The 26,423-nt window shown below is 35.0% G+C and overlaps 1 protein-coding gene and 1 pseudogene across 6 annotated transcripts in view; one reads left to right on the top strand and one right to left on the bottom strand.

The window, feature by feature from the left end:
- The window catches only part of Pik3c2a (phosphatidylinositol-4-phosphate 3-kinase catalytic subunit type 2 alpha), a 113,940-nt gene that overhangs the window by 22,719 nt on the left and 64,798 nt on the right, over positions 1–26,423 (top strand). For all 6 annotated transcript variants that reach the window (XM_076846955.2, XM_076846953.2, XM_076846954.2 and 3 more), the window contains 3 exons: positions 93–1,222; positions 13,646–13,749; positions 25,214–25,371. In XM_076846955.2, coding sequence (XP_076703070.1) covers positions 158–1,222; positions 13,646–13,749; positions 25,214–25,371 — 1,327 coding nt within the window. In that variant the 5' untranslated portion in view covers positions 93–157. The remainder of the gene's footprint in view (positions 1–92; positions 1,223–13,645; positions 13,750–25,213; positions 25,372–26,423) is intronic.
- Positions 20,396–21,071, bottom strand: LOC143391526 (RNA-binding protein 7 pseudogene; annotated as a pseudogene).

Raw genomic sequence — 26,423 nt, 5'->3', positions numbered from 1 at the left:
AATTTTAAATCATACGGGGATAGGTTTCAAACAAAATAAAATTTATTTGTGTTTAGAAAATCTAATTGAGTGTTATTTATTTTTATGTATAGGTCTTGCTATTTTGGAAGCTACAAGAAAAAAGTAGATAGGAGAAGGTTTGGTCTTTTTAGTGGACATGGCTCAGATATCCAGCAACAATGGATTTAAACAGTGTTCTTCACAGCTGGAACCAACAAGAACAAAAGATGTGGACAAACAAGAAGCATTACAGATGGAAGCAGAAGCTTTAGCAAAACTGCAAAAGGACAGACAAGTGACTGACAAGCAGAGAGACTTTGAGTTGTCAAGCAGTACCAGACAAAAAGCACAAGTTTTTAGTAAACAGGATTATGATCTCATGGTGTTTCCTGAATCAGATTCCCAAAAAAGAGCAGTTGATATTGATGTAGAAAAACTCACCCAAGCTGAACTTGAAAAATTATTGTTGGATGACAGTTTTGAAAGTAGAACACCTGTATTGCCAGTTACTCCTGTTCTGAGCCCTTCATTTTCAGCACAGCTCTATCTTAGACCTAGTATTCAGAGAGGACAGTGGCCCCCTGGCTTATCTGGGCCTTCCACTTATACTTTACCTTCTATTTATCCTTCAACTTACAGTAAACAGGCTGCATTCCAGAATGGCTTCAACCCAAGAATGCCTACTTTTCCATCTTCAGAACCTATATATTTAAGGCTTCCAGGACAGTCTCCGTATTTTCCATATCCTTTGACACCTGCCACACCCTTTCATCCACAAGCAACTTTACCAATCTATCGACCAGTAGTCAGTCCTGACATGGCAAAACTATTTGACAAAATAGCTAGCACATCAGAATTTTTAAAAAATGGGAAAGCAAGGACGGATTTGGAGATAACAAATTCAAAAACTACAGTCAGCAATCTGCAGGTATCTCCAAAGTCTGAGGACATCAGTAAATTTGACTGGCTAGACTTGGATCCTCTAAGTAAGCCAAAAGTGGACAATGTGGAAGTAGTAGACCATGAAGAAGACAGAAATGTTCCAAGTTTGCTAGCAAAGGATCCCTGGGATGCTGTTCTTCTTGAAGAACGATCACCAGCAAGTTGTCACCTTGAAAGAAAGGTGAATGGAAATTCCCTTTCTGGGGCAACTGTAACAAGAAGCCAGTCTTTAAATATTCGAGCAACTCAGCTTACTAAAGTCCAGGGCCAAATATCTCAGGTATAGTTTTTTCTTACTACTCAAATTTAGCAGTGAAACATAAGAGTTCATATTTGTGTGCATAATTTATTGGGAAAAAGAAATATTTTTTATTTAGAATTTTGTTTTTATTTGCTCCCAAGGATTCTTTTAATTCTTTGGTTGTGTGGCAAATAATTAAAAGTGAAGAGGCCAGTTGAAAAATCCCTTACCTTTAATGTTGTCTTTTCTAAGATTATAAATAAAGACCTAATCAGGATCTGATTGTCACCAAGAGGCATTTAAGATCTTTTTTGTCTCTGTTTCCTCATATAAGATTTCTTCTTTCTCCCCTTCTTTCCTACGCCCCACTTCCTATCTTGCAGTATTGGGGATTGAACCCGGGAGCACTCTACCATTGAGCTACATCCCCAGCCCTTTTTATTCATTTTTTTAAAAAATTCTTCTTAAGATGATACCTCAAAATAATATATGTGTGTCCTGGGAATGTTTAAATCTCATCCTCACTTTATAAGTCTCATTTTCATCACTTTAGTATGAATCATCACTTGCTAATTAAATTAGCACCTTACCTACTATTTTGGTTTTGGGAGTCAACAAACATCTAGGAAAGGAAGAACAAATTTTGTAGTATTTGTCTAGTCTTGAGATTGAGATGTCAGATATTTTCAGTTTTGGGGGAGGGGTAGCTGCCTAGAACTTGGAGATGTTTGGGTTCTGGAAAGTTGCAGACTTAATATCAAAGAAAAGGAAGGCTTTGATGGTATAGGGAGCTAAGAACAGGCTCAACCCTCCCATTCACAGAAGACAGACCCCCTGATTATCCAGATAATCCAAAATGAGCATCCAGGTCATTTTGAAAAAATCCTGCTCTTTATATCTCATTCCTGTATGTATGCATTCACAATTCTACAATGTATGCATTATAGCCACAATAGATAGATTAGCTTAAAGGTAATAGAAATGTTTCTAAATGGCTTTAGTTTATCTCAATGTCTATATATTTTAATTTTTAACCTTAAAATGTCATTTATCTACTAAAGGAAACATTATCCCTGGTGAGCAGAGATTACCATTCCAAATATACTGACTGTAGTTATCTTCTCCTTTTTTTATTATTAAATTTTTAACTGATTCATAAAAAATAAGTGTCATATATGTTTATGGGGTACCATGTAATGTTTTGATGCATGTATGTATTCTGTAATGTTTAAATCAGACTAAACATCTTTATCACCTCATTTATCATTTATTTAATGGTGAAACACTCAAAATGCTTTCTAGTTTTTTTAAATATGCAGTAGATTATTATTATCATCTATGTTTACCTCAATGTGAAGTAGAACACCAGAACTTACTCTTATCTATAACTTCGTATTCATTGATTAGTCTTTCTCAATTCTTTCTTCCCCCTTGTTAAGATACAGTTATTATTTTAAACAAATTGAGGTTTCTGGGTATTCAGGTTATTTCCTGCTCAAAGATCCAGGACTGGAACTCTGATCCAAAAACTTACTTGCTTTTTATGTGTTGTACATATTCAAACTGAACTCCCCCACCCTGCTTTTTTTTTCCCCCAATAATTACTGAGACAGTAGGAAATTCATAAGAATCCTATGAAGCCAGAGTAGTCCATCCCAATTTTATAGTTGAGGAAACTAGGATGCAAAGAAGCTAAGGAATTATTGTTAATATTTTGGTATAATACTGGTATTACAGTTAGTTGAATGAGCTCTTATATTTTAGGGATGTATATTTTGAAAAACTTACAAAGGTAATCATATTATTTGTAGTTTTAATAAATTGGAATGACATGTTGGTATTTAGGTTTATAAATGAAATAAGATTGGCCATGTGTTAATAATTGTTGAAGCTGATGATAGATACATGGATGTTTATTATATTGACCTACTTTGTGTGTGTTTTTGAGAATTTCTATAATAACAAATTAGAGGTCAAGAAAAAGGCAACAGACTATTTGTAAAAAGCAAAGGTCTGGTATTCTTGTTGTTTTGGGAGTAGTACCTTGTTACAGGAGATATTCAGAGAGTCACCTTCTTAAACTTAGTTATAGGTCACAGTTTCCTGCAAAGTTTGGACCTACTCATTTCTGATTGTTGTAGGATTCTTGTGGCGTTGGGGGGAGAGTGTGGAAAGATGTCTTGTCTTTAAAAAACTTTCCCTAAGTGATTCTGATACAACCAGTCTGCTCCCTTGGTGTGGCATTTGGGACCTTTTGACAAGAAGACTTAAGTGTCCTCATGCTTCAGGAGCCTATGAAATTGGGAATGTGGCAAGACTAATAATAAAGTATAAAAATAGAGTACCCTGGGAACAGTTTCATTTTAGACCCAAATCCCTAACATAGATTGCTAATGCTTTTATTGTGAAACTCAACTTCCTTTCCCTGCTGCCCTCTTGAATTTAGACTTGTCATTTCCAGTTCAGCATATGTGTTCTCCACCCTTTCCTTTGGTGGGGGTGAGACACCCTTGTACATTTCCCCGCATACATTTTTTCTTGTTCATTTTTAAAAAGTATTTTGTTAGTTGTTGATGTACCTTTATTTATTTGTGAGAATTGAACCCAGTGCTTCATGCATGCTAGACAAGCATTCTACCGCTGAGCCCCAGCCCCTCTTGTTCATTTTTATTATTTGTCATAATACCATCGTTATATTTTCTTTATTTGGGTGAAAGTATTTTACAGGAATAATGAAGGTAAGTTGTTTTCTAAAGATAAGATGTTCCCCCAAAAGATGTAGGGAATCAGATCACATGGTTGTCACAGAGAACTGCTAATTGCTCAAACTCTGGAAATTTATTACTAGGCTTCTGTGCAGGATCAGTTTTAACAGAACATGTTCTTAGATTTTAAAGTATGAGGAAAGGATTGAAGTGGTAAGCAAATGGGTTATAAGGGAAATGAGTCAAAGCCAAGTAGGCAAAAATAACACGACTTGGTCAGCTTATCAGTCAGAAATCAGAGCAAGATTACTGCAGGGTGGTACATCAACGGCTATACTAATAGCACACTATCTGAATTGAAGTAGTTTGGGCTACCTGCCCAGTTTTAAAGAAGTCTATCTGATGCATAACTGAGGTGTTATATAATTGTTACATTACAATCAATTCTATGAAAACCCTATCTAATAATCATATTTGAGCACTACATTCTAAGAGGGCTCACCAATGTGTTTCAATAAGAGAAGACTACAGTATTCGGGATCTAGAAGTTATGCAGACTTTTTGTTGAAGAAATAGTAATTGAATAAAAGTCACTTTCTTGATCTGAGTTTCTTTATTTATGAAATTGTTGGTTAGACCAGATGATTTTTGAGGGCCTTTTGGGGAATAATAGTTAAATTTTGGAAAGTTGCCATGTAAAAGAGAAAGTGAATTTTTGTTTTGTTTTGTTCTGTATTTTGGACATAGGTTTTCAAGCCAATTCAGGGAGCAGAATATCTGAAAGTCACTATGTTGTTTTAAAATAGAATGAAATACAGAATACTAAATTTTTAATATATTAAGCATATTTGTGCTACATTAGATAACAATTTGTGCCATATATATTTTCGGAGCAAGAAGAGTCTGGTACTAGGGATTGAGCCTAGTACTACGGCTCTCTACCACTGAGTACATCCCCAATCCTTTATATTTTTCCTTTTGAAATAGGGGCTCACTAAATTGCTGAGGCTGGCCTTGAACTTATCATCCTCTTATCTCAGCCTCTAGAGTAGCTAGGATTACAGGCTGTGCCATTGTACCTGATTTGTGCTAGATTTTAATCAAGACAAGTGGTAGCAGATGCTGAAAGTTAAAATATGTTGTATAGTAAAGCTTAAAAATAGAGCAAATCCTATTTCTTTATATGATTTCTCCCCATGAATTAAAAAATCAGTTTAGTGCTTAATTTTTTAATTTGGTGTCCTAAAAAAAGTAGAACAAGGACTAATGGAGAAGAAAATTTAAGGAGGCAGGTTGGATGGTTAAATATCTACAAAGGAATTTATGAACATCCATTTCATACAGATTACTCTCAGGTTGTAAACAGAAATATTAGAGGCATTCAATCAGAAGCTCTATGTACCTGTTACATATGCTACAGGAAGGATTTTTGTATTAAAGAGAAGTTCTAAGCCCTTTTATTAATATTAAGATTTCATCTTGTTTGTGTATAAGAAGAAAAGTTTGGTTTGATATAGACCAAAAGGAGAGGTAAAGGAACATTAATAATTCAGGAAGTATGTGGCAGAATTCATTGGCATGGAACTTTTAAATTTTTACACATCATTTATCCCTGTCCATTTACAAACTTGTCCCTAAAGTTCATACTTTGTTTGTTGGGAAATAATATTGCAATGCCTAAGTTTTTTTTTTTTTTTTTTTTAAATAATTACTTTATGTACTTAAATGTTCATTTCCTGTCAGAAATTTGCTTTGTGGTAAAAATTCAGAAGGGTATTTTTCTTCTCACTCAGCAAGCTTACTTCCTGTTTCCTTCTAGGGTATTTTGTTTTGTTAATAATAATCTAAATACTTAAGTTCAAATATTTTGTGACCAACACAAGAAGGAACAATACTTAAAACTATCTCTGGCAATTTAAGTTTAAATTAAACTTTCAGGTAATAGCTATGAATTTAGCTACTTTGATCAGTTTTTATAGGTTTTAGTAATGTATCAAATTATTTTCGTAAAAGTGCTTTTACAAAGTTCTATGGATTTTGACTTTTTCTAAAAGTTAATTGTATTAACAGAATAAGCATTTATATCCTCATTGGCAGAATATGTATCATTAATTTTAAAGAAGGAAAGTTAAAATATGATTTTTATTGTCTAACTGAGTGTATTTGAATAATTCACTGAAGTAAAGATACGTCCGTATCTTTAAAAATCCAGATACGGACGTAACCAATTTTGTTCTAAATGGTAATTGATATACTTAATGTTTGTGGTACATTTATTGAAAATTTGGTGCTTCGTTCCAACTAATTTCTGAGTGATATGACCCAAACCTTTAAATTCTTATAGGCATGAAGCTTTCCTATACAGTACTCTAACTGCTTTTTCTTTTTTATCACAGAATGTACTGATAAATATTTTGTGAGTTATTTTAAACCTTTATGACTTTCCTTGAATCCCCAAACCTACCTCTACAACCTACCACTGTATAGATAATATAGATATAGATGTGTATACACACACACACACACACACACACACACTTATTTATGTACTTATTTTAACTGAAGTTATGTTAACTCATTCACTTCAAATTTCCCACTTTTTTTCTGGTTTGGAGGGAAGAGATTCTTTCCATTTTTAAAAGCCTAATCCTTTTACCTTATTGCATTTGTTCTTATTTTCCCAAAGTCATTACTCTTTAAAGAGAAATTTGTACTTACTGCCTTTCTACTCTCTTGCTATCCTTCTGACCTCATCATGTTAGAGAAACTTCTTTGTGGTAACATTAATACTAATTTCCAATTCAATGACCATCTACTTTCCTAGTGATGAATATACTCCCTAGTTTTTGTCCTGTGATCTTTGACTCATTCTCCTTTGTCTAGCCTTCCAATGTAGGTATTTTCCCAAAAATTTTGTCTTGGTTATGTTTAAAAACAGATTGTTCTCCCATGGTCAGTACTTTACTTTTGTGTGTGTGTGTGTGTGTGTGTGTGCTGGGAATCGAACCCAGGGCCTTGTGCATGCAAGGCAAGCACTCTCCCAACTGAGCTATATCCCTAGCCCAGTACTTTACTTTTGAGACTCTAAAGTACTTAAATTAAAAGCTACTGATCTAGATGCTTGGAGTGATATGATTCCTTGGCTGTCTATGGTTAATATGCTATGATGGTTTATTTTATGTTTCAACTGGAGTAGACCATGGACATTTGGCCAGACATTATTCTGAGGATATATATGAGGGTATTTCTGGGTGAGATTAATTTTTGAGTTGGTATACTGAGTAGGACAGATCCCCATTCTAATGTAGGTAAGTCCTGTCCAATCTTTTGAGGACCCAAAGAATAATTTGGAATTTTGTTCATCTGACCACCTCCAAGCTGGGACATTGTGTTTTTGTTTTGTTTCTGCCTTTGGACTCAAAACTGCACATTTGTGTCTCCTGTGTCTCTAGTTTGTTAACTACAGATCTTGAAACTTGTCAGTTCCATAAAGGCATGAGTTAATTCCTTACAATCTTACAATCAAACTAAATCAATCAATCAATCAATCAACCAATCTCTCTTTCTCTCTTGGAGATACCAGTTCTATGCCCCCCAACGTCATAAAGAGACTGTCCCCTGTTGATGGAACTTAGTCCCAAGTCCCGTTTAACTGAGGTGTTATTCTTGCAGTGTTCCTGATGAATGCTGACAGCAATTAGCAAAGTGAGAAATTTTCCTGAAGAAAATTTGTAGAAACCCCAAAACTTTGTTTCTATCTTGGAAAAGAATTTCTAGAATAGAATGTTGCTGGAATAGAATATTTTCAGATTATGACCTATATGGATTTCCAGACACATCATATTTACTAGAAAACTCAGTATCTTCCCTTACAAACGTCTTTGTTCTTTGGTCTATGTATTGATTATGTCTCTTTCATTCCTTGACACGCTTGAGGGAATGTAGGTATTGCAAATATTAATCATTTGCAGACCTCATGTATTAGTCTGCATTTTGTTGCTATGACTAAAAGACCTGACCAGAATACTTATATAGAAGGAAAATTTTATTAGGGGCCTCAGAATTTCAAAGGTCATGGTCCATAGATAACCCCCTCCATTCCTCAGGGCTTGAGGTGAGTCAGAACATCATGGTGGAAGAGTGTGAAAGAGGGAAGCAGAGAAAAAGACTCCATTTGCCAGATACAAAATATACATCCCAGCCAGGAGTGGTGGCACATACCTATAATCCCAGTGACTCAGGAGGCTGAGGCAGAAGCCAGCCTCAGCAATTTAGTGAGCCCTGAGCAACTTAGGAAGACCCTGTCTCTAAACAAAATATTTTTTTAAAGGGCTGGGAATGTGGCTCAGTTGTTAAGCATCCCTGTGTTCAATCCTTGGTACCAAAAAACAAAACAACAAAAAAATGTGTACCCACATACACATACATACATATATATATATATACATTTATACGTACATGTACCCCGAAGGCATACCCCGAGGGACCTACCTCCCCTAGCCATGCTGCTGCAGTCTGGCTGGGCACAAAATCACGAGCCACTCACAGCTTTGTAGATTCAAACAGCAATTCTTTATTCCTGAACTCACACCGGCACTCTAAAAACACGTTCTGGGCCAAATCCACGTTCTGGATCCCAAATACTCTCTGAATCCCGAGAGAACTCAATGGGAACTCCAGGAGCGGGCACGCCTGAGGCAGCAGGATACGCCCTATTCCCAGCAGGGTACACCTTAAACCTGGAACCGCCCTAAACCCAAGGAGAGCCCTAAACCCAGATCCGCCCTGGTCCTTGAGCAAGGTCACCTTACATGCAAGGTCACTGCAAATGTCCAAGGCAAGTCCATTTCCAGGAGTACGCTGGCAAGGAAATTGTCATACCTACTTGGCTAATGGCTCTCAGCACCATACCCTACCTACCTTTAGCACTACTCAGTTAATCCCATCAGGGGATTAATTCACTGATTGGATTAGGACTTTTTTTTTGTTCATTTCTCCTCTAAACCTTACATTGTCTTACATGTGAGCTTTTGGGAGACACCTCACATCCAAACCATAATACCTCACTTTTAAACATCTTGAGCTGGAGGGAGAGGACAAGATGTGTGTATAAATGCAGTAAAAAATAGAAAGCCTAGAGTGCCACATAAGAAATTATCTTCAGGATTAATGGAGTAAAAAGATGATTTTATACTTATGATTGCTCATGTGAAGTTGGTGGGTGAAGTGTAGACTTGACTTGAGGAATTAGGTATAAAATTTTCTTATTGTTCCAGAAAGAATGGAGGAAAAAAGTACCCAAAATGTTGATGCTAATATTGAGGGTGAAATAATTGGCAGTCCAGCTATTTTTTTTTTTTTAAGAAAAAGAGCTTTATTAGGAAGATGAAAATGATTGTATGTTAAAGTCCAGCTATTTTTTTACCTTTCATGGACAGAACATTTGAGTTAACTTTCCAGATTCTTTTATTACCTTGATGAATGACTAGTTGCTTATTATAATGTATTTCTGTCATTATCAAAACTTATAACTTAAAAGGAAGTACCAAATTCTTTCCAGATTCTTTTATTACCTTGATGAATGACTAGTTGCTTATTATAATGTATTTCTGTCATTATCAAAACTTATAACTTAAAAGGAAGTACCAAATTCTGAAAGGCACTGCAAAAACAAATTTCTAACTTGTTCTTTTTAGTTATACATGACAATAGAATATATTTTGACATGCATACTTAGAATACTAACTTCCTATTCTTGTGGTTATACATGATATGGAGTTATACGGGTTTTATTCATAAATGAACATAGGAAAGTTATGTCTGATTCATTCTACTGTCTTTCCCATTCACATCCTCCCTCACTTCCTCCCATGTCCCCCTATCCAATCCATGAACTTCCATTCCTCCCTCCCCTCTTCCTATTGTGAGTCAGAATCTGCATGTCAGAACATTTGGCCTTTGATTTTGGGGGATTGGCTTATTTTACTTAAGCATGATAGCCTCTGGTTCCATCCATTTACTGGCAAAGTCATAGTTTCATTCTTAGTGGCTGAGTAATATTCCATTTTGTATATGTACCACATTTTCTTCATCCATTTATCAATTGAATGGCACCTAGGTTGGTTCCATAGCTTAGCTGTTGTGAGTTGAACTGCTATGAACATTGATGTGGCTGTATCACTATAGTATGCTGATTTTAAATTCCTTTGGGTATAAATCAAGGAGTGGGATAACTGGGTCAAATGGTGGTTCCATTCCAGGTTTTCCGAGGAATCTCCATACTGCTTTCCAGAATGGTTGCACCAATTTGCAGTCCCACCAGCAATGTATAAGTGAACCTTTTCCCACATATCCTCACAACATTTATTGTTACATGTATTCTTAATAATTGTCATTCTGACTGGAGTGAGAGGAAATCTTAGAGTAGTTTAGATTTGCATTTCTCTAATTGCTAGTGATGTTGAACATTTTTTTCATATATTTGTTCGCTGATTCTATTTCTTCCTCTGAAGTGTCTATTCAGTTCCTTAGTCCATTTATTGGTTGAGTTATTGGTTTTGGTTTTTTTATGTTAAGGTTTTTTTGAGTTCTTTATAAATCCTTTGTATGAATTATGTTTATTGATTTCCAAATGTTTAACCAACCTGGTGTAGAGCATTAATCTCCAGGATATATAAAGAACTCAAAAAACATTTTTCCCCCAGAGCAGACCCTTTTGTATTGGGTCAAAAAGGCAACTGCCCCGTGAGCATCTCTCCCCTGGGCCAGTGGTTGTTTCCCTCAGTTTTCTTCCTTTTCTCCTCATAGTAGGAGTTCTTCAGCATGAAAAGTCAGAAGTATAAGGTATATAAGAATAAGTATAAGGTGAGAAGGGGGAATAGATGCCTGTGAGAGTTATTCATTCATGGAAAGTCACAGGATCTTGTCTTTTGAAACCACTGGCTTTGGAGAAATCCTCAAATAGCAATGTGAAGAGAATTAGAATTAAAGTTGTTAGGGTATGAACTGAGTAGATGATTGCAGAGATGTGGATCCACTTGCAATTTCCTTTGAAGAAGGCATATGTTGCAATGGGGAAATAAAGGCAGCTGAAACAAAAGCTTGCAAAACACTTAAACCACACTGGGGTGCTCTGCATGAGAAGGTATTTGAAATCTTTAGAATACCAAATCAGCAGGTTTCTAAACAGTAGAATTTTTGTTTCTTTCTTTTTTTTTTTTTTGTTTTGTTTTTAAGAGAGAGAGAGAGAGAGAAAGAATTTTTTAATATTTCTTAGTTTTCGGCAGACACAAGATCTTTATTTGTATGTGGTGCTGAGGATCGAACCCAGGCCGCACGCATGCCAGGCGAGCACACTACCGCTTGAGCCACATCCTGAGCCCTCAGTAGAATTCTTGTAGCAGCACCACCTACAGGTCCACAGACAGAGATGGGGATGTTGGAGAGGAAGTAGAGGTCCAGCAGCAAGTCAAGGATGCACCTGACAATCCCCATACTGTCAGGTGAGAAGCAGCTGTAGTCATTTTTGTCTGGACCAACTGACGTGGGAAGAAGACATTTCTTCTTTTTCTAATTAAAAAAAAATTTTTTAAGTGCCCCAAGAAGTGTAAGAATCTGTCTTTGAAATATGTAATATTTGGGCAGGTGCAGTAGTGTACGCCTGTGATCGGGAGGGTAAAGTAGGAGGATTGCAAGTTTGAAGACAGTCTGGGCGACTTACTGAGACCCTGTATAAAAAATTAAAAAACAGCTGGGGATGTAGCTCAATAGTAAAATGTCTCTGAGTTTGATCCCCAATACTGCAAATAAATAAATTAATTAATTTAAAAAAATTTTTAAGGGTTGAGGAGGTAATTCATTGGTAGAGCATTCTTGGGATCAACTCCCAGTACTGCCCTCACCCCCAAAAAATTGATATATTGTGAGGTAGATTGAGAGGAAAACATTTCAGACAAAGAACAGGATTCCTAGACAAGATAAGCTCCTTATTGAAACAGAATATTATTCAGACTAAGTGGAACATAGATATTGTTTGGGAAGTTGTAGGAAATAAGATTGGATTAGATTGTTGCAGACTTGGGATATCAGATCAAAAGGATTTGCTAGGAAATATCAAATCCCATTCTTTAGTAGAGTCTTATTTGCTACCATTCTTGTTTCTATAACACAATAATTGATATGTGATTGGTCATTCCAGATGCTAGTATAATAAGGAAGTAGCATTAGTTCAGACATAATCTTTCCCAGCATATTAACATTTTTGAAGCAATCAAGAGAGATTCAAGGGCTGGGGTTGTGGCTCAGCGGTAGAGCTCTCGCTTAGCATGTGCAAGGCCCTGGGTTCAATTCTCAGCTCCACATAAAAATAAATAAATAAAGTAAAGGTATTGTGTTTGACTACAACTAAAAAATAAAACTTAAAGAAAGAAATTCAAGAGAAAGTTTTAACAATAGAGGAAATTGTTAAGAAAAACACTGAAAATCCCTCGGAAGTGTTCTTTTTTAGTGAAAGTGGGTGACTTCAAGAGAGATACTGAATTGCAGTATTGAACTGTCTACTGAAACAGTGGATGCAGGCAAAGAAGCTATGAAGACATTTCCCTTTGAATTATGAGCTTTTTTGTTTTTTGGTTGATTGAAGAATTCTACATTCCTGTATTATACTTCATGTGTGTGTCTGGGAATTCAACCAAGGGGCTCCCTCATCCTAGGCAAGCGCTCTACCACTGAGATACATCTCAGTCCTTAACTTCAAGAGATTCGGAGTTTTTTAGGCCTCAAAACATTGAAGACCTTAATGCTAAGTACAAATACAAGTAAGCATAACTGTGCTAGTATTTTTAGTCAGGGCTTTGGTTGCATAATTAACACTGATTTTAAGTAGTCTGTGTTAACTCTTTTTCCCAGGAGCCATTTTATTTTCAGTTGTAATTTTTGTACAACTCCAGGTACCCCCTTCCCCCAAAATGTGCATCTGATATTCTAGCAGAAAGGGCTCTGCCACCTTTTAAAGGAATTATTGCCTAAAGTTTTCAGGTTAATCAGTCTTGTGTGTTATGTATGTTGAAATCTATTACAACTCTTGAAATTTATACATTGTGGTTTTTTCATTTCATTTTGAATTGAGAATGTTTGTATTTTAGTTTTAAAGGATATTTACCTTTGAAATTTCTGCCGAAATAAGTATTTTTATGTAGTATATTAAAACACCTTTAAATGGATTCTCCAGTTTGGCTATTTTTGAGTGGCAAATGGATCTCCCTCAACATTGCAAACAAATTTTTACCAGACTTAACTTTTTGGAGGAATATTAGGATGTTTATATAAGTTTATTAATGTAGAAAATTCCCATTCATTTGCTTCTAAAACTCATTCTCTTGGAATTGGAGTCTAAGTTGAATATATAGAATTCGTGGTGTATTAGTGGAGATCCAATTAGGTTTGATCTCTTCATTGTTTTGAAACAGAAGGTAGTCCTTTAATTTCATTTAACTGTTAATTTACTTAAGTGCTCATTTCAGGAACACTTTGAGAAGAAAGGTCTTTAGCATTACTAATCAATACAGTATGTTCTACTCTTGGACAAGTTAAACCAAAGAACTTACTGAGATAGGAATCCATATTTAAAACTTTATACTGCTGCGATTCATTTTGCCTCTATAAGTTTGTGTGTGTTTTTATAAAAATGTTTGTGCTATGCTACTGTATATCTTTTAGAGATCTTTCACTTTTAAAATAAAAACACTCTTAATTACAGAAAGACTCAAGTGGGACCACTAGTTTGCCAACTGGAAGATCACTTCTACAAGAAATTGAAGTACAGAATGAGGAGGTGGCAGCTTTTTGTCAATCCATTACAAAGTAAGGACTTTTCTTTGTGAATTACAGATTCTTTAAGTGTTATTTAAAACAAAAAACTTGAGAACCAGCTTAATGATAATAATTCTAAAATTTTAGCAATTATTTTCTTTATGTGGCTAAAATTTGAGTTTGTCAGTTAATTGACTTATTTCCACAAAGTACAGATGATGCTATATCTTTACTTGTTAGATTTCTGCTTTTTTTGTTTTTTTTGCAGCACTGGGGAGTGAACCCAGAGCCTTGCATACACTAGGCAAGTACCATCTCCAGCCCCTAGATTTCTGCTTTTTATTTATTTATTTTTCTATGTGCTGGGGATTGAGCTCTTGGCCTTATACTAGGCCAGTGCTCTATGCTCTAACACAGAGCTATATTCCCAGCCCAAGGTTTGTGAATATTTAGAAGAAAAATTGAGGTTGGGGTAATTTCTTCTTTCTTCTTCCTTACCTTTTCCTCCTTCCCTCTTTTCCCCTCCCCCTTGTTAAATTGTGGTGCTAAGGATCAAACTTGAGGCCTTGTGTAGGCAAATATTCTACCATTGAACTGTACTCACAATCCCATGAGTAGATTTCTGATACTCTCTTAACTAGCAAAACTATGGCTTACACGTAAATTTTGCTACACTTAGAAATATCTACTTTTGTTTTAAGAGAGATTTAACTTTCCCATAAACTTTCTAGCATAAAAAATACTGTTCTATTTATTTAAGAGGTAGTATTATTTATTTATAATAGGCAAGGTTAGGAGGACAAATATATTTTCTGAAGATTAGAAAAATGCAATTCTGAGGAGGTATGGTAGTACACAACTGTAATCTCAGCTAGTGGGTAGGCTGAGGCAAGAGGATCACAAGTTCGAGGCCAGCCTGGGCAACTTAGTATGACCTGTCCCAAAATAAAGAATAAAAAGGTCTGGGGATGTAGCTCAGTGGTAGAATGAGTGTCTAGCATGTGCGAAGCCCAGGGTTCAATCCCCAGTACCACCACCAAAAAAAAAAAAGCCATTCTAAAATATTTTTTTCAATCTTTTTTTGTTTGCTTGGTGATACTAGGGATTGAATCTAGGGGCAGTTTATTACTGAACTACATCCCCAACCCTTTTTATTCTTTATTTTGAGACAGAATCTTGCTAAGTTGCTAGCCTTGAACTTGTAGTTTTCCTGCCTCAGCCTCATAGCTGGATTATAGTTATATGCCATTGTGCTGCACTCTCGATCATAAATCTGTCCAATATTACATCCTTTATAGATTAGAAAAGTATCCTAACAAAGGTTTTTTTTCTTGTAGTCAATACAAAGCTAAGTCTCTTTTGCCTCTGGCTAAGTGTATTTTCTTATATTAGGGTATTTTCAGAACTTACGATACGAGTGCTAGAAACACAGCTTGCACTAAGTTAACCAGAAAGGTAACATACTGTTTCACAATCCCCTATACCAGAAAAAGGAAAGATAGAGCAGAGTTCAATAACAGCAAGATCCAGAAATTCACATCTATAATCATCTTCCTCCCCTCTGGATCTCCTTTCCTGCTCCCTTTCCTTTTTCCTCTTTGCTCCTTTTTCTTCCTCTGCCCATTCTCTCTTTTTTTTTTTTTTTTTTTATTGATTGTTCAAAACATTACAGAGCTCATGATATATCATCTTTCATACATTTGACTCGATTGGGTTATGAATTCCCATTTTTTCCCCAAATACAAATTGCAGAATCACATCGGTTACACACTCACATTTTTACATAATGGCATATTAGTGACTGTTGTGTTCTGCTACCATTCCTATCCCCTACGGCCATACCACCCTGAACGCGCACGATCTCGTCTGCCCATTCTCAATGCAGAAAGAGCTGAAACTTGATCAATCAATTTCTCTCTCTCTCTCTTTCTTTTCTTTAATTCACTGCTGGCAAACCATGGATTCATACATGCTAGGCAAGCAATCCACCCATTGAGCTACATTCCCAGCTTTTAATTTTTATTGTTTTTTACTTGTTCTTTTTAGTTGTACATGATAGTAAAATCTATTTACATATGTTATATAAGCATGTAATATATCTTATTGTAGTTAGGATCTCAGTCTTGTGGATGTACACAGTGTTGAGATTCACTGTGGTGTATTCATATATGTGCACAGGAAAGTTATGTCCAATTCATTCCACTGTCTCTCTTATTTTTATCCCCTCTTTCTCCCCTTCATTCTCCTTTGTTTAATCCACTGAATTTCTCTTCTTCCTCTCCCACCTTGTTGTAGGTTAGCATCCACATATTAGAGAGAGCATTCAACCTTACTTAGGTTTGTTGGAATTGGCTTATTTCACTTAGCATGATAGTCTCCAGTTATGTCCATTTACTGGCAAAGTCATAATTTCATTCTTCTTTGTAGCTAAGTAATATTCCATTGTTTACACATTCCACAACTTCTTTATCCATTCATCTGTTGAGGGGCATCTATAGCTTAGGTATTGTGAATTGAGGTACTATCAACATTGATGTGACCTCATCACTGTAGTATGCTGATTTTAATTACTTGGGGTTGCTGAGGAGTAGGATAACTGGGTCAAGTGGTAGTTCCATTCCAAGTTTTCTGAGGAATCTCCATACTGCCTTCCAGAGTGGTTGCACCAATTTGCAGTCCTAACAGCAATGTATGAGTGTACCCTTTCCTCACATCCCTGCCAATTTTTATTGTTACTTGTGTGTGTATATATATATATTTTTTTTTTTCTTTTTTTTTTTGGTGGGTGGTACTAGGGATTGAACCCAGGGGTGCTTAACCACTAATCCACCTCCAACCTTTTTAAAGTTTTTTATTTAGAGACAGGGTCTCACTGAGTGGCTTAGGGCCTTACTAAGTTGCTGAGGCTGGGTTTGAACTTTCAATTCTCCTGCCTCAGCCTCCCAAGCCCCTGGGATTACAGGCGTGTGCCACCACACTGGGCTCAGTATAGTTTTAATTTGCATTTCTCTAATTGCTAGAGATGAACCTTTTTTCATATATTTGTTGATGTTTCATATTTCTTCTTCTGTGAAGTACCTGTTCAGTTCCTATGCCCATTTATTGATTGGGCTATTTGTTTTTTTTTTTTGTTGTTGTTGTTGTTAAGCTTTTTGAGTTCTTTGTATATCCTGAAAATTAATGCCTTATCTGAGGTGCGAGTGGCAAAGATTTTCTCCCATGTTGTAGGCTCTCTTTTCACATTCTTGATTGTTTTCTTTGCTATGGAAAAGCTTTTTAGTTTGATACTATCTCATTTCTTGATTTTTGATTTTACTTCTTGCACATTAGGTGTCTTATTGAGGAATTCAGTTCTAGGCTAGCATGGTAGAGAGTTGGACCTACTTTTTCTTCTAGTAGGTGCAGGATTCCTGGTCTAATGCCTAGGTTTTTAATCCACTTTGACTTGAGTTTTGTGAGGGATGTGAGATAGGGGTTAAATTTCATTCCACTACATATGGATTTCCAGTTTTCCCAGCACCATTTGTTGAAGAGGCTATCTTTTTCAAATATATATGTATGGTACCTTTGTCTAGTATGAGATAACTATATGTGGGTTTGTCTCTGTGTCTTCTATTCTGGATCATTGGTCTTCTCTGGTGCCAAGACCATGCCGGTTTTGTTTCTGTAGTTCTGTAGTATAATTTAAGGTCTGGTACTGTGATGCTTCCTGCTTCATTTTTCTCGCTAAGGATTGCTTTGGCTATCTTGAGCCTCTTATTTTTCCAAATGAATTTCATGACTTTGTTTTCTATTTCTGTGAAGAATGTCATCGGAACCTCAATAGGAATTGCATTAAATTGGTTTAGTGCTTTTGGGAGGTATGCCCATTTTGACAATATTAATTCTGCCTATCCAAGAACATGGAAGATCTTTCTATATTCAAAGGTCTTCTTCAATTTTTTTTCTTTAGTGTTCTGTAGTTTTCATTGAAGAGGTCTTTTACCTATTTTGTTAGATTGATTCCCAAATATTTTATTTTTTTGAGGCTTTTGTGAATGGGACAGTTTTCCTAATTTCTCTTTCAGCTAATTCATCACTGATGTCTAGGAACACAATTTATCTATGGATACTAATTTTGTATCTTGCTACTTAGCTGAATTCATTTATGAATTCTAGGAGTTTTCAGCTGGAGGTTTTTGATTATTCTAAATAAAGGATCATGTCATCAACAAATAGGGAGAGTTTGAGTTCTTCTTTTCCTATTTGTATCCCTTTAATTTCTTCTTTCTAATAGCTCTGACTAGAGTTTCAAGGCCTGTATTAAATGGAAGTGGTGAAAGAAGTCATCCTTGTTGCAGTTTTTAGAGGGAATGCTTTCAATTTTTCTCCATTTAGAATGATATTGGCCTTGGGTTTAATATATATAGCTTTTCCAGTGTTGAGGTATGTTCCTACTATCTCTTATTATTTTTCCTAGTGTTTTGAACATGAATGGATGCTGTATTTTTGATCAAATGTTTTTTTCTGCATCTATTGAGATAATCATGCGATTCTTGGCTTTAAGTCTATTGGTGTGATGAATTATCACGTTTATTGATTTTCATGTGTTGAACCAACCTTGAAATCCTGGGCTGAACCCTCTTGATCATGGTGCACTATCTTTTTAACATGTTTTTCTATGGAATTTGCTCTATTAAGAATTTTTGCATCTATGTTCATCCATTATATTGGTCTGAAATTTTCTTTCCTTGATATCTTTATCTACTTTTGGTATCAGGATGATACTAGCTTCATAGAATGAATTTGGAAGGGTTCACTCCTTTTCTATTTCATGGAATAATTTGAGGAGGATTGGTGTTAATTCTTCTTTGAAGGTCTGGTAGAAGTCTGCTGAGAATCCATCCAGTCCTGGGTCTTTCTTTGTTAGTAGGCTTTTAAGCAATAAAATTGCTTTAAATCAATCTGTTTAAATTTTCTATGCCCTCTAGATTCAATTTGAGTAGGTCATATGTCTCTAGAAATTTATTAATTTCTTCAGGATTTTCTAATTTATTGGAGTATAGATTTTCAAAATAATTTCTGATTATCTATTTTAGTAGTGTATGGTGATATTTTCTTTTTCATCACGAATTTAATAATTTCAGTTTTTTCCCTCTTTCTTGTGGGTAGCTTGGCTAAGGATTTATCATTTTTGTTTAATTTCAAAGAACCAGTGTTTTGTTGCTTTTTTTTTAATTTCAATTTCATTGATTTCAGATCTGATTTTAATTATTTCCTGTCTTCTAATGATTTTGATGTTGATTTGTTCTTTTTTTTTTTCCCCCTAAGGCCTTGAGATGTAATGTTAGATTATTTATTTGGTATCTTTTTGTTCTTTTAATGAATGAGCTCAATGGTTTCAACTGTTTTCTTAGAACTTCCTTCATAGTGTCCCAAAGATTTTGATAGATTGTATCACTATTCTCATTTACTTGTATTTTTGTATTTAACCCCTGGTTTCTTCTGAATAGTTATTATTCAGTAGTATATTATTTAGTCTCCAGGTTTTAGAGTAGCTTCTATTTTTTTTTCCTTTTGTTTTTAATATATTAAAAAGCAACATAGTACAAATGGTGTGGTATTAAAAAGGATTCAAATTTTTCAGGAATGAATTTTTATAAACAATTCTGCAATGAAAGGGAAACAGCATCTTGATACATAAAAGTTTGGTTAAACAATTTGATTTTAAAATTTTAAAACCAGAAAATGTTAACATTACATCCTTTTCCAATATTCAAACAAAAAAAGAGCGACCTGTACAATCTCCTTGATAATAAAATGTGTCTTTGTATTCACATCCTGGGCACATTGAAAATGTTAAAATTTCTGAAGTCTGAGTGACAGATGCAGCACTTAAAGGCTTTATGAATTTTTCCCCCAAAGAGAGTATTTTCAGTAAAACATTTTTCCATTTTATCTGACTATGCTCTGATATTTTCTGTTCTTCCTGAAAAAGATTTATACTAACACTGTAATTTTTAATGTAAAAATATACATGTAAAGATATTTCATCTCCTGAAACCAGTCATACAACATGATTGAATGAACAAATTCTATAATTTTAGACTGAAATAGTATGTGTACATTTATATGTTCAATTGGGGTAAAACTCAAAAGAGCATGTCATAGAATTTACACTTAAATTCTCTCAGTTATGCAATATGATTTATCCCCGAACTTAACCCAATAATCGTTCTCAAATAAAATGTCAATAAAACGTATCACTGAAAAGTTTTTTCTAATTTATTAACAAAATACATATAGCCTTTGCAGACTGTCAAGTTGGATGTTGTTATATATACCAAAATCTGATTTACTAACAAATTGCAATACAAAAGGATAACAGATAATTAAAATATTTGCTTTATAATACAACCACTCTATACAATTCACCCTTCCTAAACTACCTAAAATGATTAGGAATTGTGGCACTTTCTTTTGCATAAAATCCTTTCCTCTTCATAAAGCCCTGAGGTGAAAGGTTATTAATGTAATAAAATTGAAACCACAATTCTTCTCATTTCTGTATTAAACTGTGTCTCTAGGTTTTAAAAAACTTATATAAAGAAATGTGGCAACTTGTAAAGCTGCTTTATAGTTTTTCAAAATATTTCCATACCAACTTAGTCAAACTGGCCTAAAATGATCCCATGAAACAATGTCCGTTTACTAACAGTTAGTGTCGAGAGGAGTGCCATTTTCCATCTCTACTGCTGTCTCTTCTGTTATACTCATGGCTCCAGCCATCATGATTTCTATCTTCATAGAAGAAATCATCTCTGTTTCCTCTGTAATGATGATCAGATCCATGATCTGTGTAACACTGTTCGCGGCTATAATGTCTATCTGAAAGGTAGGGATGAGAATTCTGTCTGACTTTACGCTGTGATGATGATGCATCTTGGCGCCACTGGGAGCTTGAAGACTGGTTGAAAGTATGATTATGTGACTGAACTGATGGTGAAATCCTGACTGATCCATATGTGAAGACCCAAATTTCCCACCATAAGACATCTGTCTCAAAACACTGTTCATCACTGCTTGTCTCTGATAATTTTCTGGAGAAGAAAATGATCTCTGTATTACTTGTGCCGATGCTGTCACGTTATCCACAGTCCTTTCATACCTGCTGGGAGATGTAGAAGTAGGACTTGAATTTCCAACATGATGCTGGGAATATGACAAACTGACAACCTGTGAGGCATGACTACTTCCTGATCTAAATTGAATTTTGATGGGCCTTCCAAAAAGTTTGATTCCATTAAGAAGATTCATAGCATAAGGAACAGATACTTCATGTTTGAAATTCACAAATGCAAACTGCTTTGGTTTAGCACCCTTATCTTTTGGAATTTTCACCTTTATTACTGGCCCATCCTGGTGGAAAAGCTTGAAAAGTAGTTCCTCTGTCACTTTAGTTTCAAGGTTGCCGACAGAGAGTGTGGTCCGCCTCTGCTGCCACTGCCCCTTCTCAACCTATTTTTTTTTTAATCTTATCATTGATTTCCAATTTCATAATGGAATTATGATCTGATAGAATACAAGGTATTTATATATTTTTTGTATTGTTAAAAGTTGCTTTGTGGCCTAAGTTATGGTCTATTTTAGAGAAGGATGATGCATGTGTTGCTGAGAAGAAAGTACATTTAGTCATTTTTTTGGATGAAATAGTCCATATAGGTCTGTTAAGTCTAAATTATTAGTTATATTTTGCTTCTTTATTTTTGATTTGGAAAATCTATCTGATCATGCAAGAGGCATGTTAAGGTTAGCCAATATTATTGGACTGTGGTATATTTGATTCTTTGTTTTTGTAGTGGGGATTGAACTCAGGGACTCTCAATCACTGAGCCACATCCCCAGCCCTATTTTGTATTTTATTTAGAGACAGGGTCTCACTGAGTTGCTTAGCATCTCACTGTTGCTGGGACTGGCTTTGAACTTGTGATCCTTCTGTCTCAGCCTCCTAAGCTGCTGGATTCACAGGCATGCACCATCTTCTTGATATTGAACAGGGTGTGTTTGATATACATACATACTCCATTGTTTGGGGCATAAATAATTCCTTTAAGCTGTATTAAATGACCTTCTTCGTCCTTCTGATTAACTTTGGCTTGAAATACACCTTATCTGATATGAGAATAGAAACCCTTGCTTATTTATGAGATCCATGTGAATATTCTTTTTTTTTTTTTTTTTTCCTATTTTTCACCTTTAGTCTGTGGATGTCTTTGCCTATGAAGTAAGTCTCTTGGGGACACGTATTGTTGGGTCTTGTTTTTTTTTTTTTTTTTTTTTAATTTTTTTATTTTCAGTTGGACACAATACCTTTATTTTATTTATTTTTATGTGGTGTTAAGGATTGAACCCAGTGTCTTGCACATGCTAGGTGAGCACTCTACCGCTGAGCCCCAGCCCCAGGTCTTGTTTTTTAATCCATTCTGCTAGCCTGTATCTTTTGATTGATGAGTTTAGGCCATTTACATTCAGTATTATTTTACTGAGAGATGATTTTTATTCCCTTTCATTTTGATTTACCTTCTAGTTTTTAATTTGAACTAGTGTTTCCTTTGGTTGACTGTTCTTCTTGTGTAGTTCCTCCCTCTGCTGATTTTCAGTTTTATTTTTCATTTCTTCTTCATGGAATATTTTATTGAATATATTTTGTAGTGCAGGCTTTCTAGTTATGAGTTCTTTTAACTTTTGTTTATTGTGGGAGGTTTTTATTTCATCTTCTGAAGCTTAATTTTGTTGGGTATAGTATTCTTGGCTGGTATCAATTTTCTTTCAGAGGTTGGTATATATTGTTCCAAGACCTCCTAACTTTAGGGTGTGGGTTGAGAAATCATTTGAAATCTAAATTGGTTTACTTCTATGTGACCTGTCCATTTTCTCTAGCAGCTTTTAAAATTCTAATATTATGCTGTATGTTGGGCATTTTTATAATAATGTGCCTTGGTGTGGGTCTGTTGTAATTTTGTGTATTTGGGGTCCTGTAAGCTCCTATTTTGATTTTCCATTTCATTCTTAAGGTTTGGGAAATTTTCTGATTTTAATTCATTGAAAAAATTGTGCATTTCTTTAGTTTGTATTTCAGAGCCTTCATCTGTCCCCATGAATCTTAAATTTGGTCTTTTCAGGTTATCCCATATTTTTTGAAAATTCTGTTCATAGCTTCTTAACATCTTTTCTCCATGGTCAACTTTATTTTCAGGATTATATATTTTGTCTTCATTGCCTGAAGCTCTGTTTTCCTAGTGGTCTAGTCTTTTGTGGTACTTTCCATTGAATTTTTCATTTGTTTTATTGATTCCTTTATTTCAAGGATTTCTGTTTGTTTCTTTTTCAGAATCTCTATATCTTTATTGAAGTGGTCTTTTGCTTTCTGTACTTTCTCTCTGATTTTACTCCTTCCTTTGTTTTTTTTACCTCACAGATCAGTTGTATCAGAATGTTTCTGGTACCTCACAATTTGGAGGAAGACAAATAATAACAATGATCAATGCAAACAAACAATATACAGCATTCAACTAAATACTTAGTTCCTACTATGTATGATGTCTACAATGTTGATTGGCACAATAAATAAAAATGGTTTGATAAGCAATTGCCAACAGTTAAAACAGCAAGTTTACAAAAGGTTTTGCAATTTCAAAAGAAGAACAGGGTATGAGCAGAAGAGATGTGGGATGTAATGATTATGAGAAATGATGAGAGAAAATAGAAGTAAAAGCTTGAAGGAAGAGTGTTAGAACACTAGCATTTGGCAAAAGCAAAAAGAGAATCAAGAGAAAAATAGTCAACTAAAAAACAATACGAAACAAAACCAAATATACTAATCAAAAACCCTGGCCCTCAAAAGACAGAGTCATGAGAAATAACTACCTTCAAAAAATGTTAGAAATGAGAAAAGAGAGACAAATATGTATATGTATAAATGCTCATGAACTATTTAGCACACAATCAAAATGAAAGAAAAAAAATAAATAAAATAAAAAATTGTAAGAAAGGTTCCTGATGAAAAATTAAGAAATTGTTTCCATTGCAGTGATCAAGAATTGTCAATGTCTGTTCACAAACATCTTTCTTTCCCTTTTTTCTTGAGGTATGTACTGAGCACAAGAGTAGTGGCTACAGTTGGTCAGATCCTTCCTCTTTTTGTGTTGCTCATCAGGTTGCCAGCTGGAGTTCAAAAATTCTTGCCTCCTCTTCTGGGCAGTATTAAGTAGAGCCATTATAGAGTGTTGTCTGCTCCACTCTCAGCTGGGGTCACTATTAGAGTTCTGTGAGAGGAGTTCCCTTAGATGGAGCTTCTGAAAGCTGGTTTTAGGTCTAGGTAGGCTCCAGGTAAGTGGTAGTGTTATCCCGGTTTGTATGCAATAGGGGACTCAATAACTTGCCTTAATTTACCCAGCTAATCAGTAGTAAAATCAGAATTCAAATCAGGTGGTCTGACTGTAGAAGTTTGTACTGTTATGTTTTCTACCTCTTCAGAATCTTTCTTCCTGTCATCCCTGTTTTATTTTATACTTATGACTTGATATTTTAATCTCTACAGAAGTAAATAGATAATATTTCTAGTATTCATTCCATTTATAGCCTTATGAAAAACAGATAGGGGCTGAGAGTGTAGCTCAGTGGTAGGGTGCATCTCTAGCATACGTAGGGCCCTGGGCTCAACCCCCAGATCCACAAAAAGAAAAAGTGGAAAAAATGGAGTGAGAGAAAGAAAAACAGGAGTGCACTGGAACCTGTCTTCTAATTTCTAGAAAAAGTTTAATGAAGCCCGGGAATTTAAAGAAGTTGTCAAACCACACTCACCCCCTCACCTTTTTTGTGGGTCATAAAGCTTATTTCTTTTCCCCCTTTGTCTTGATACCAGGATTGCTTTTTAGAGATGAACCGTGCACCACCTCATGCACTCTTCTAATTCCCTGACTTTTAGAAATTACTTGAAGGGAATAAAGGCATTTTAGCAATGTAAAAACCCTTGCAGCAGTGTAAAAACACGTTGTCTGTTTCTTTTCCTTGTCTAGCAACCACAGTGTTTATAGAAAAAATGTCCTGAGGGTGGGTTTAAAATGACAGCAAACTTTTTATCCCTCTGACCATTACAACTCTTAAGTTTTTGTTGTTTATATTATTATCAATAATTCATTAAATATGTGCCATTTTGTGTAATTGTATTGTGTGGCAAAAGAATCAGAAGCAGAAAACCTTATTTTATACCAGTTATCAGATGTATGCCTAGCTAGTGTTGCTAGTGTTATCAAAGATACCCTGGCAGTTAATCTCTTCCTTTTCCTTGGGTTCCTTTTATTGAAAAGACAAATGCTGGTTTTGACAGGAATTCATTCATTACAGTTCTCACCAGCTACTCTAGAATTGGACAAAGATACAGATTTGAGTGGCTATAAGCACATAAAGCTTTGTTCTGGGCTCTCAAATGCAACTTTTTCCTAAAAGAATTTAATATCTTCTTTCTTATGAACAGATTGAAGACCAAATTTCCATATACCAATCACCGCACAAATCCAGGCTATTTGTTAAGTCCAGTCACAGTGCAAAGAAACATATGTGGAGAAAATGCTAGTGTCAAGGTCTCCATTGAAATTGAAGGATTTCAGCTACCAGTTACGTTCACATGCGATGGTAGGTTCATAGTTCCCCAAGCATTATGTTTTGCTTGGTTAAAGGAAAATGTTTAAAATATCAGTGTTCCTTTTCTTTTAATAACCAACTTTGTTGTCGTTAAGTGTTCTTTTTAAAAGGCTGACATTCATTTGGATAGTTTTCTGGTTAGGACTAATGGGAAAACAGGTTACTTTTATAACTGCATATTTTTCCGAAAAAAAAAAAGGTGAAATGACCTTTCATAATCAGTAGTTCTTGGCCAAGGCTCAAAAGAATTAGATAAAAAAGTTAATTGTAGTTGAGTTCTTCCCACCCTCCCCTCCATAGTATGGCAAGAAAAATGCTTGTGTATAAGGAACTGTCAGAGAAATTGAAGTTCTAGTAACCTTGCTAATCTCCTTTAAGGAAAAGGTATTTTTCCTTTGTTTTTAATTTTCCCTTCCAAACCTAGCTTGAGTATTTCTTCTAGAGCTGTATTCCCCAAGGTATGTAGAAAAATTTTTGCTACAGTTTTTTAAAATTAATTTTTGATTGGTACATTATTTTTGTTACAGCTTTTAATACTACTTCTGTTTTCTTTCAGTTTGTTTATCATTCATAATAATGGGATTCCAACAGTGGAATAAGAGCCATATTTCCATAGTACTTTGACCTAAAAATTAAGCCATTTTTTTTCTTTAATGTTATGAGTAGGAATATGTCCAGTTTTGGATACTTTCTATCTTTGCACCTTGGAAAGCCCTTTGAAAAAAATACGTATCTGAAACAGAAAAATGTTAGCCAACTATAAGGTCATTTTTTTTTAGTTTCTGAATGAAGAATTACTCTTTTTTCAGCATACCTAACATTTTGGTCTGGGACATTTAAGTCTAGGTATGGAGTAAGAATTAATGTTAAAATTAAAAGAAAAAGAAAAAGTCAGTAGTCACTTTGATTGAAATATGCATGAGAGAGCACTGATAGCTTATGTTCTGATTTCTATCAAGTTGTTATTTATCAAAATCTGGCTAATCTAAAAAAAAGTGTTTCAAATTTCTATTTGGTTAGTCATAAGTGTTCACATTTACAAT

The sequence above is a fragment of the Callospermophilus lateralis genome, chromosome 2 (genome assembly GCF_048772815.1).
Source record: "Callospermophilus lateralis isolate mCalLat2 chromosome 2, mCalLat2.hap1, whole genome shotgun sequence".
NCBI classification, from domain to species: Eukaryota; Metazoa; Chordata; class Mammalia; order Rodentia; family Sciuridae; genus Callospermophilus; species Callospermophilus lateralis.
The sequence above is the reverse complement of the archived record's forward strand: the minus strand, read 5'-3'. Positions and strand labels throughout refer to the sequence as shown.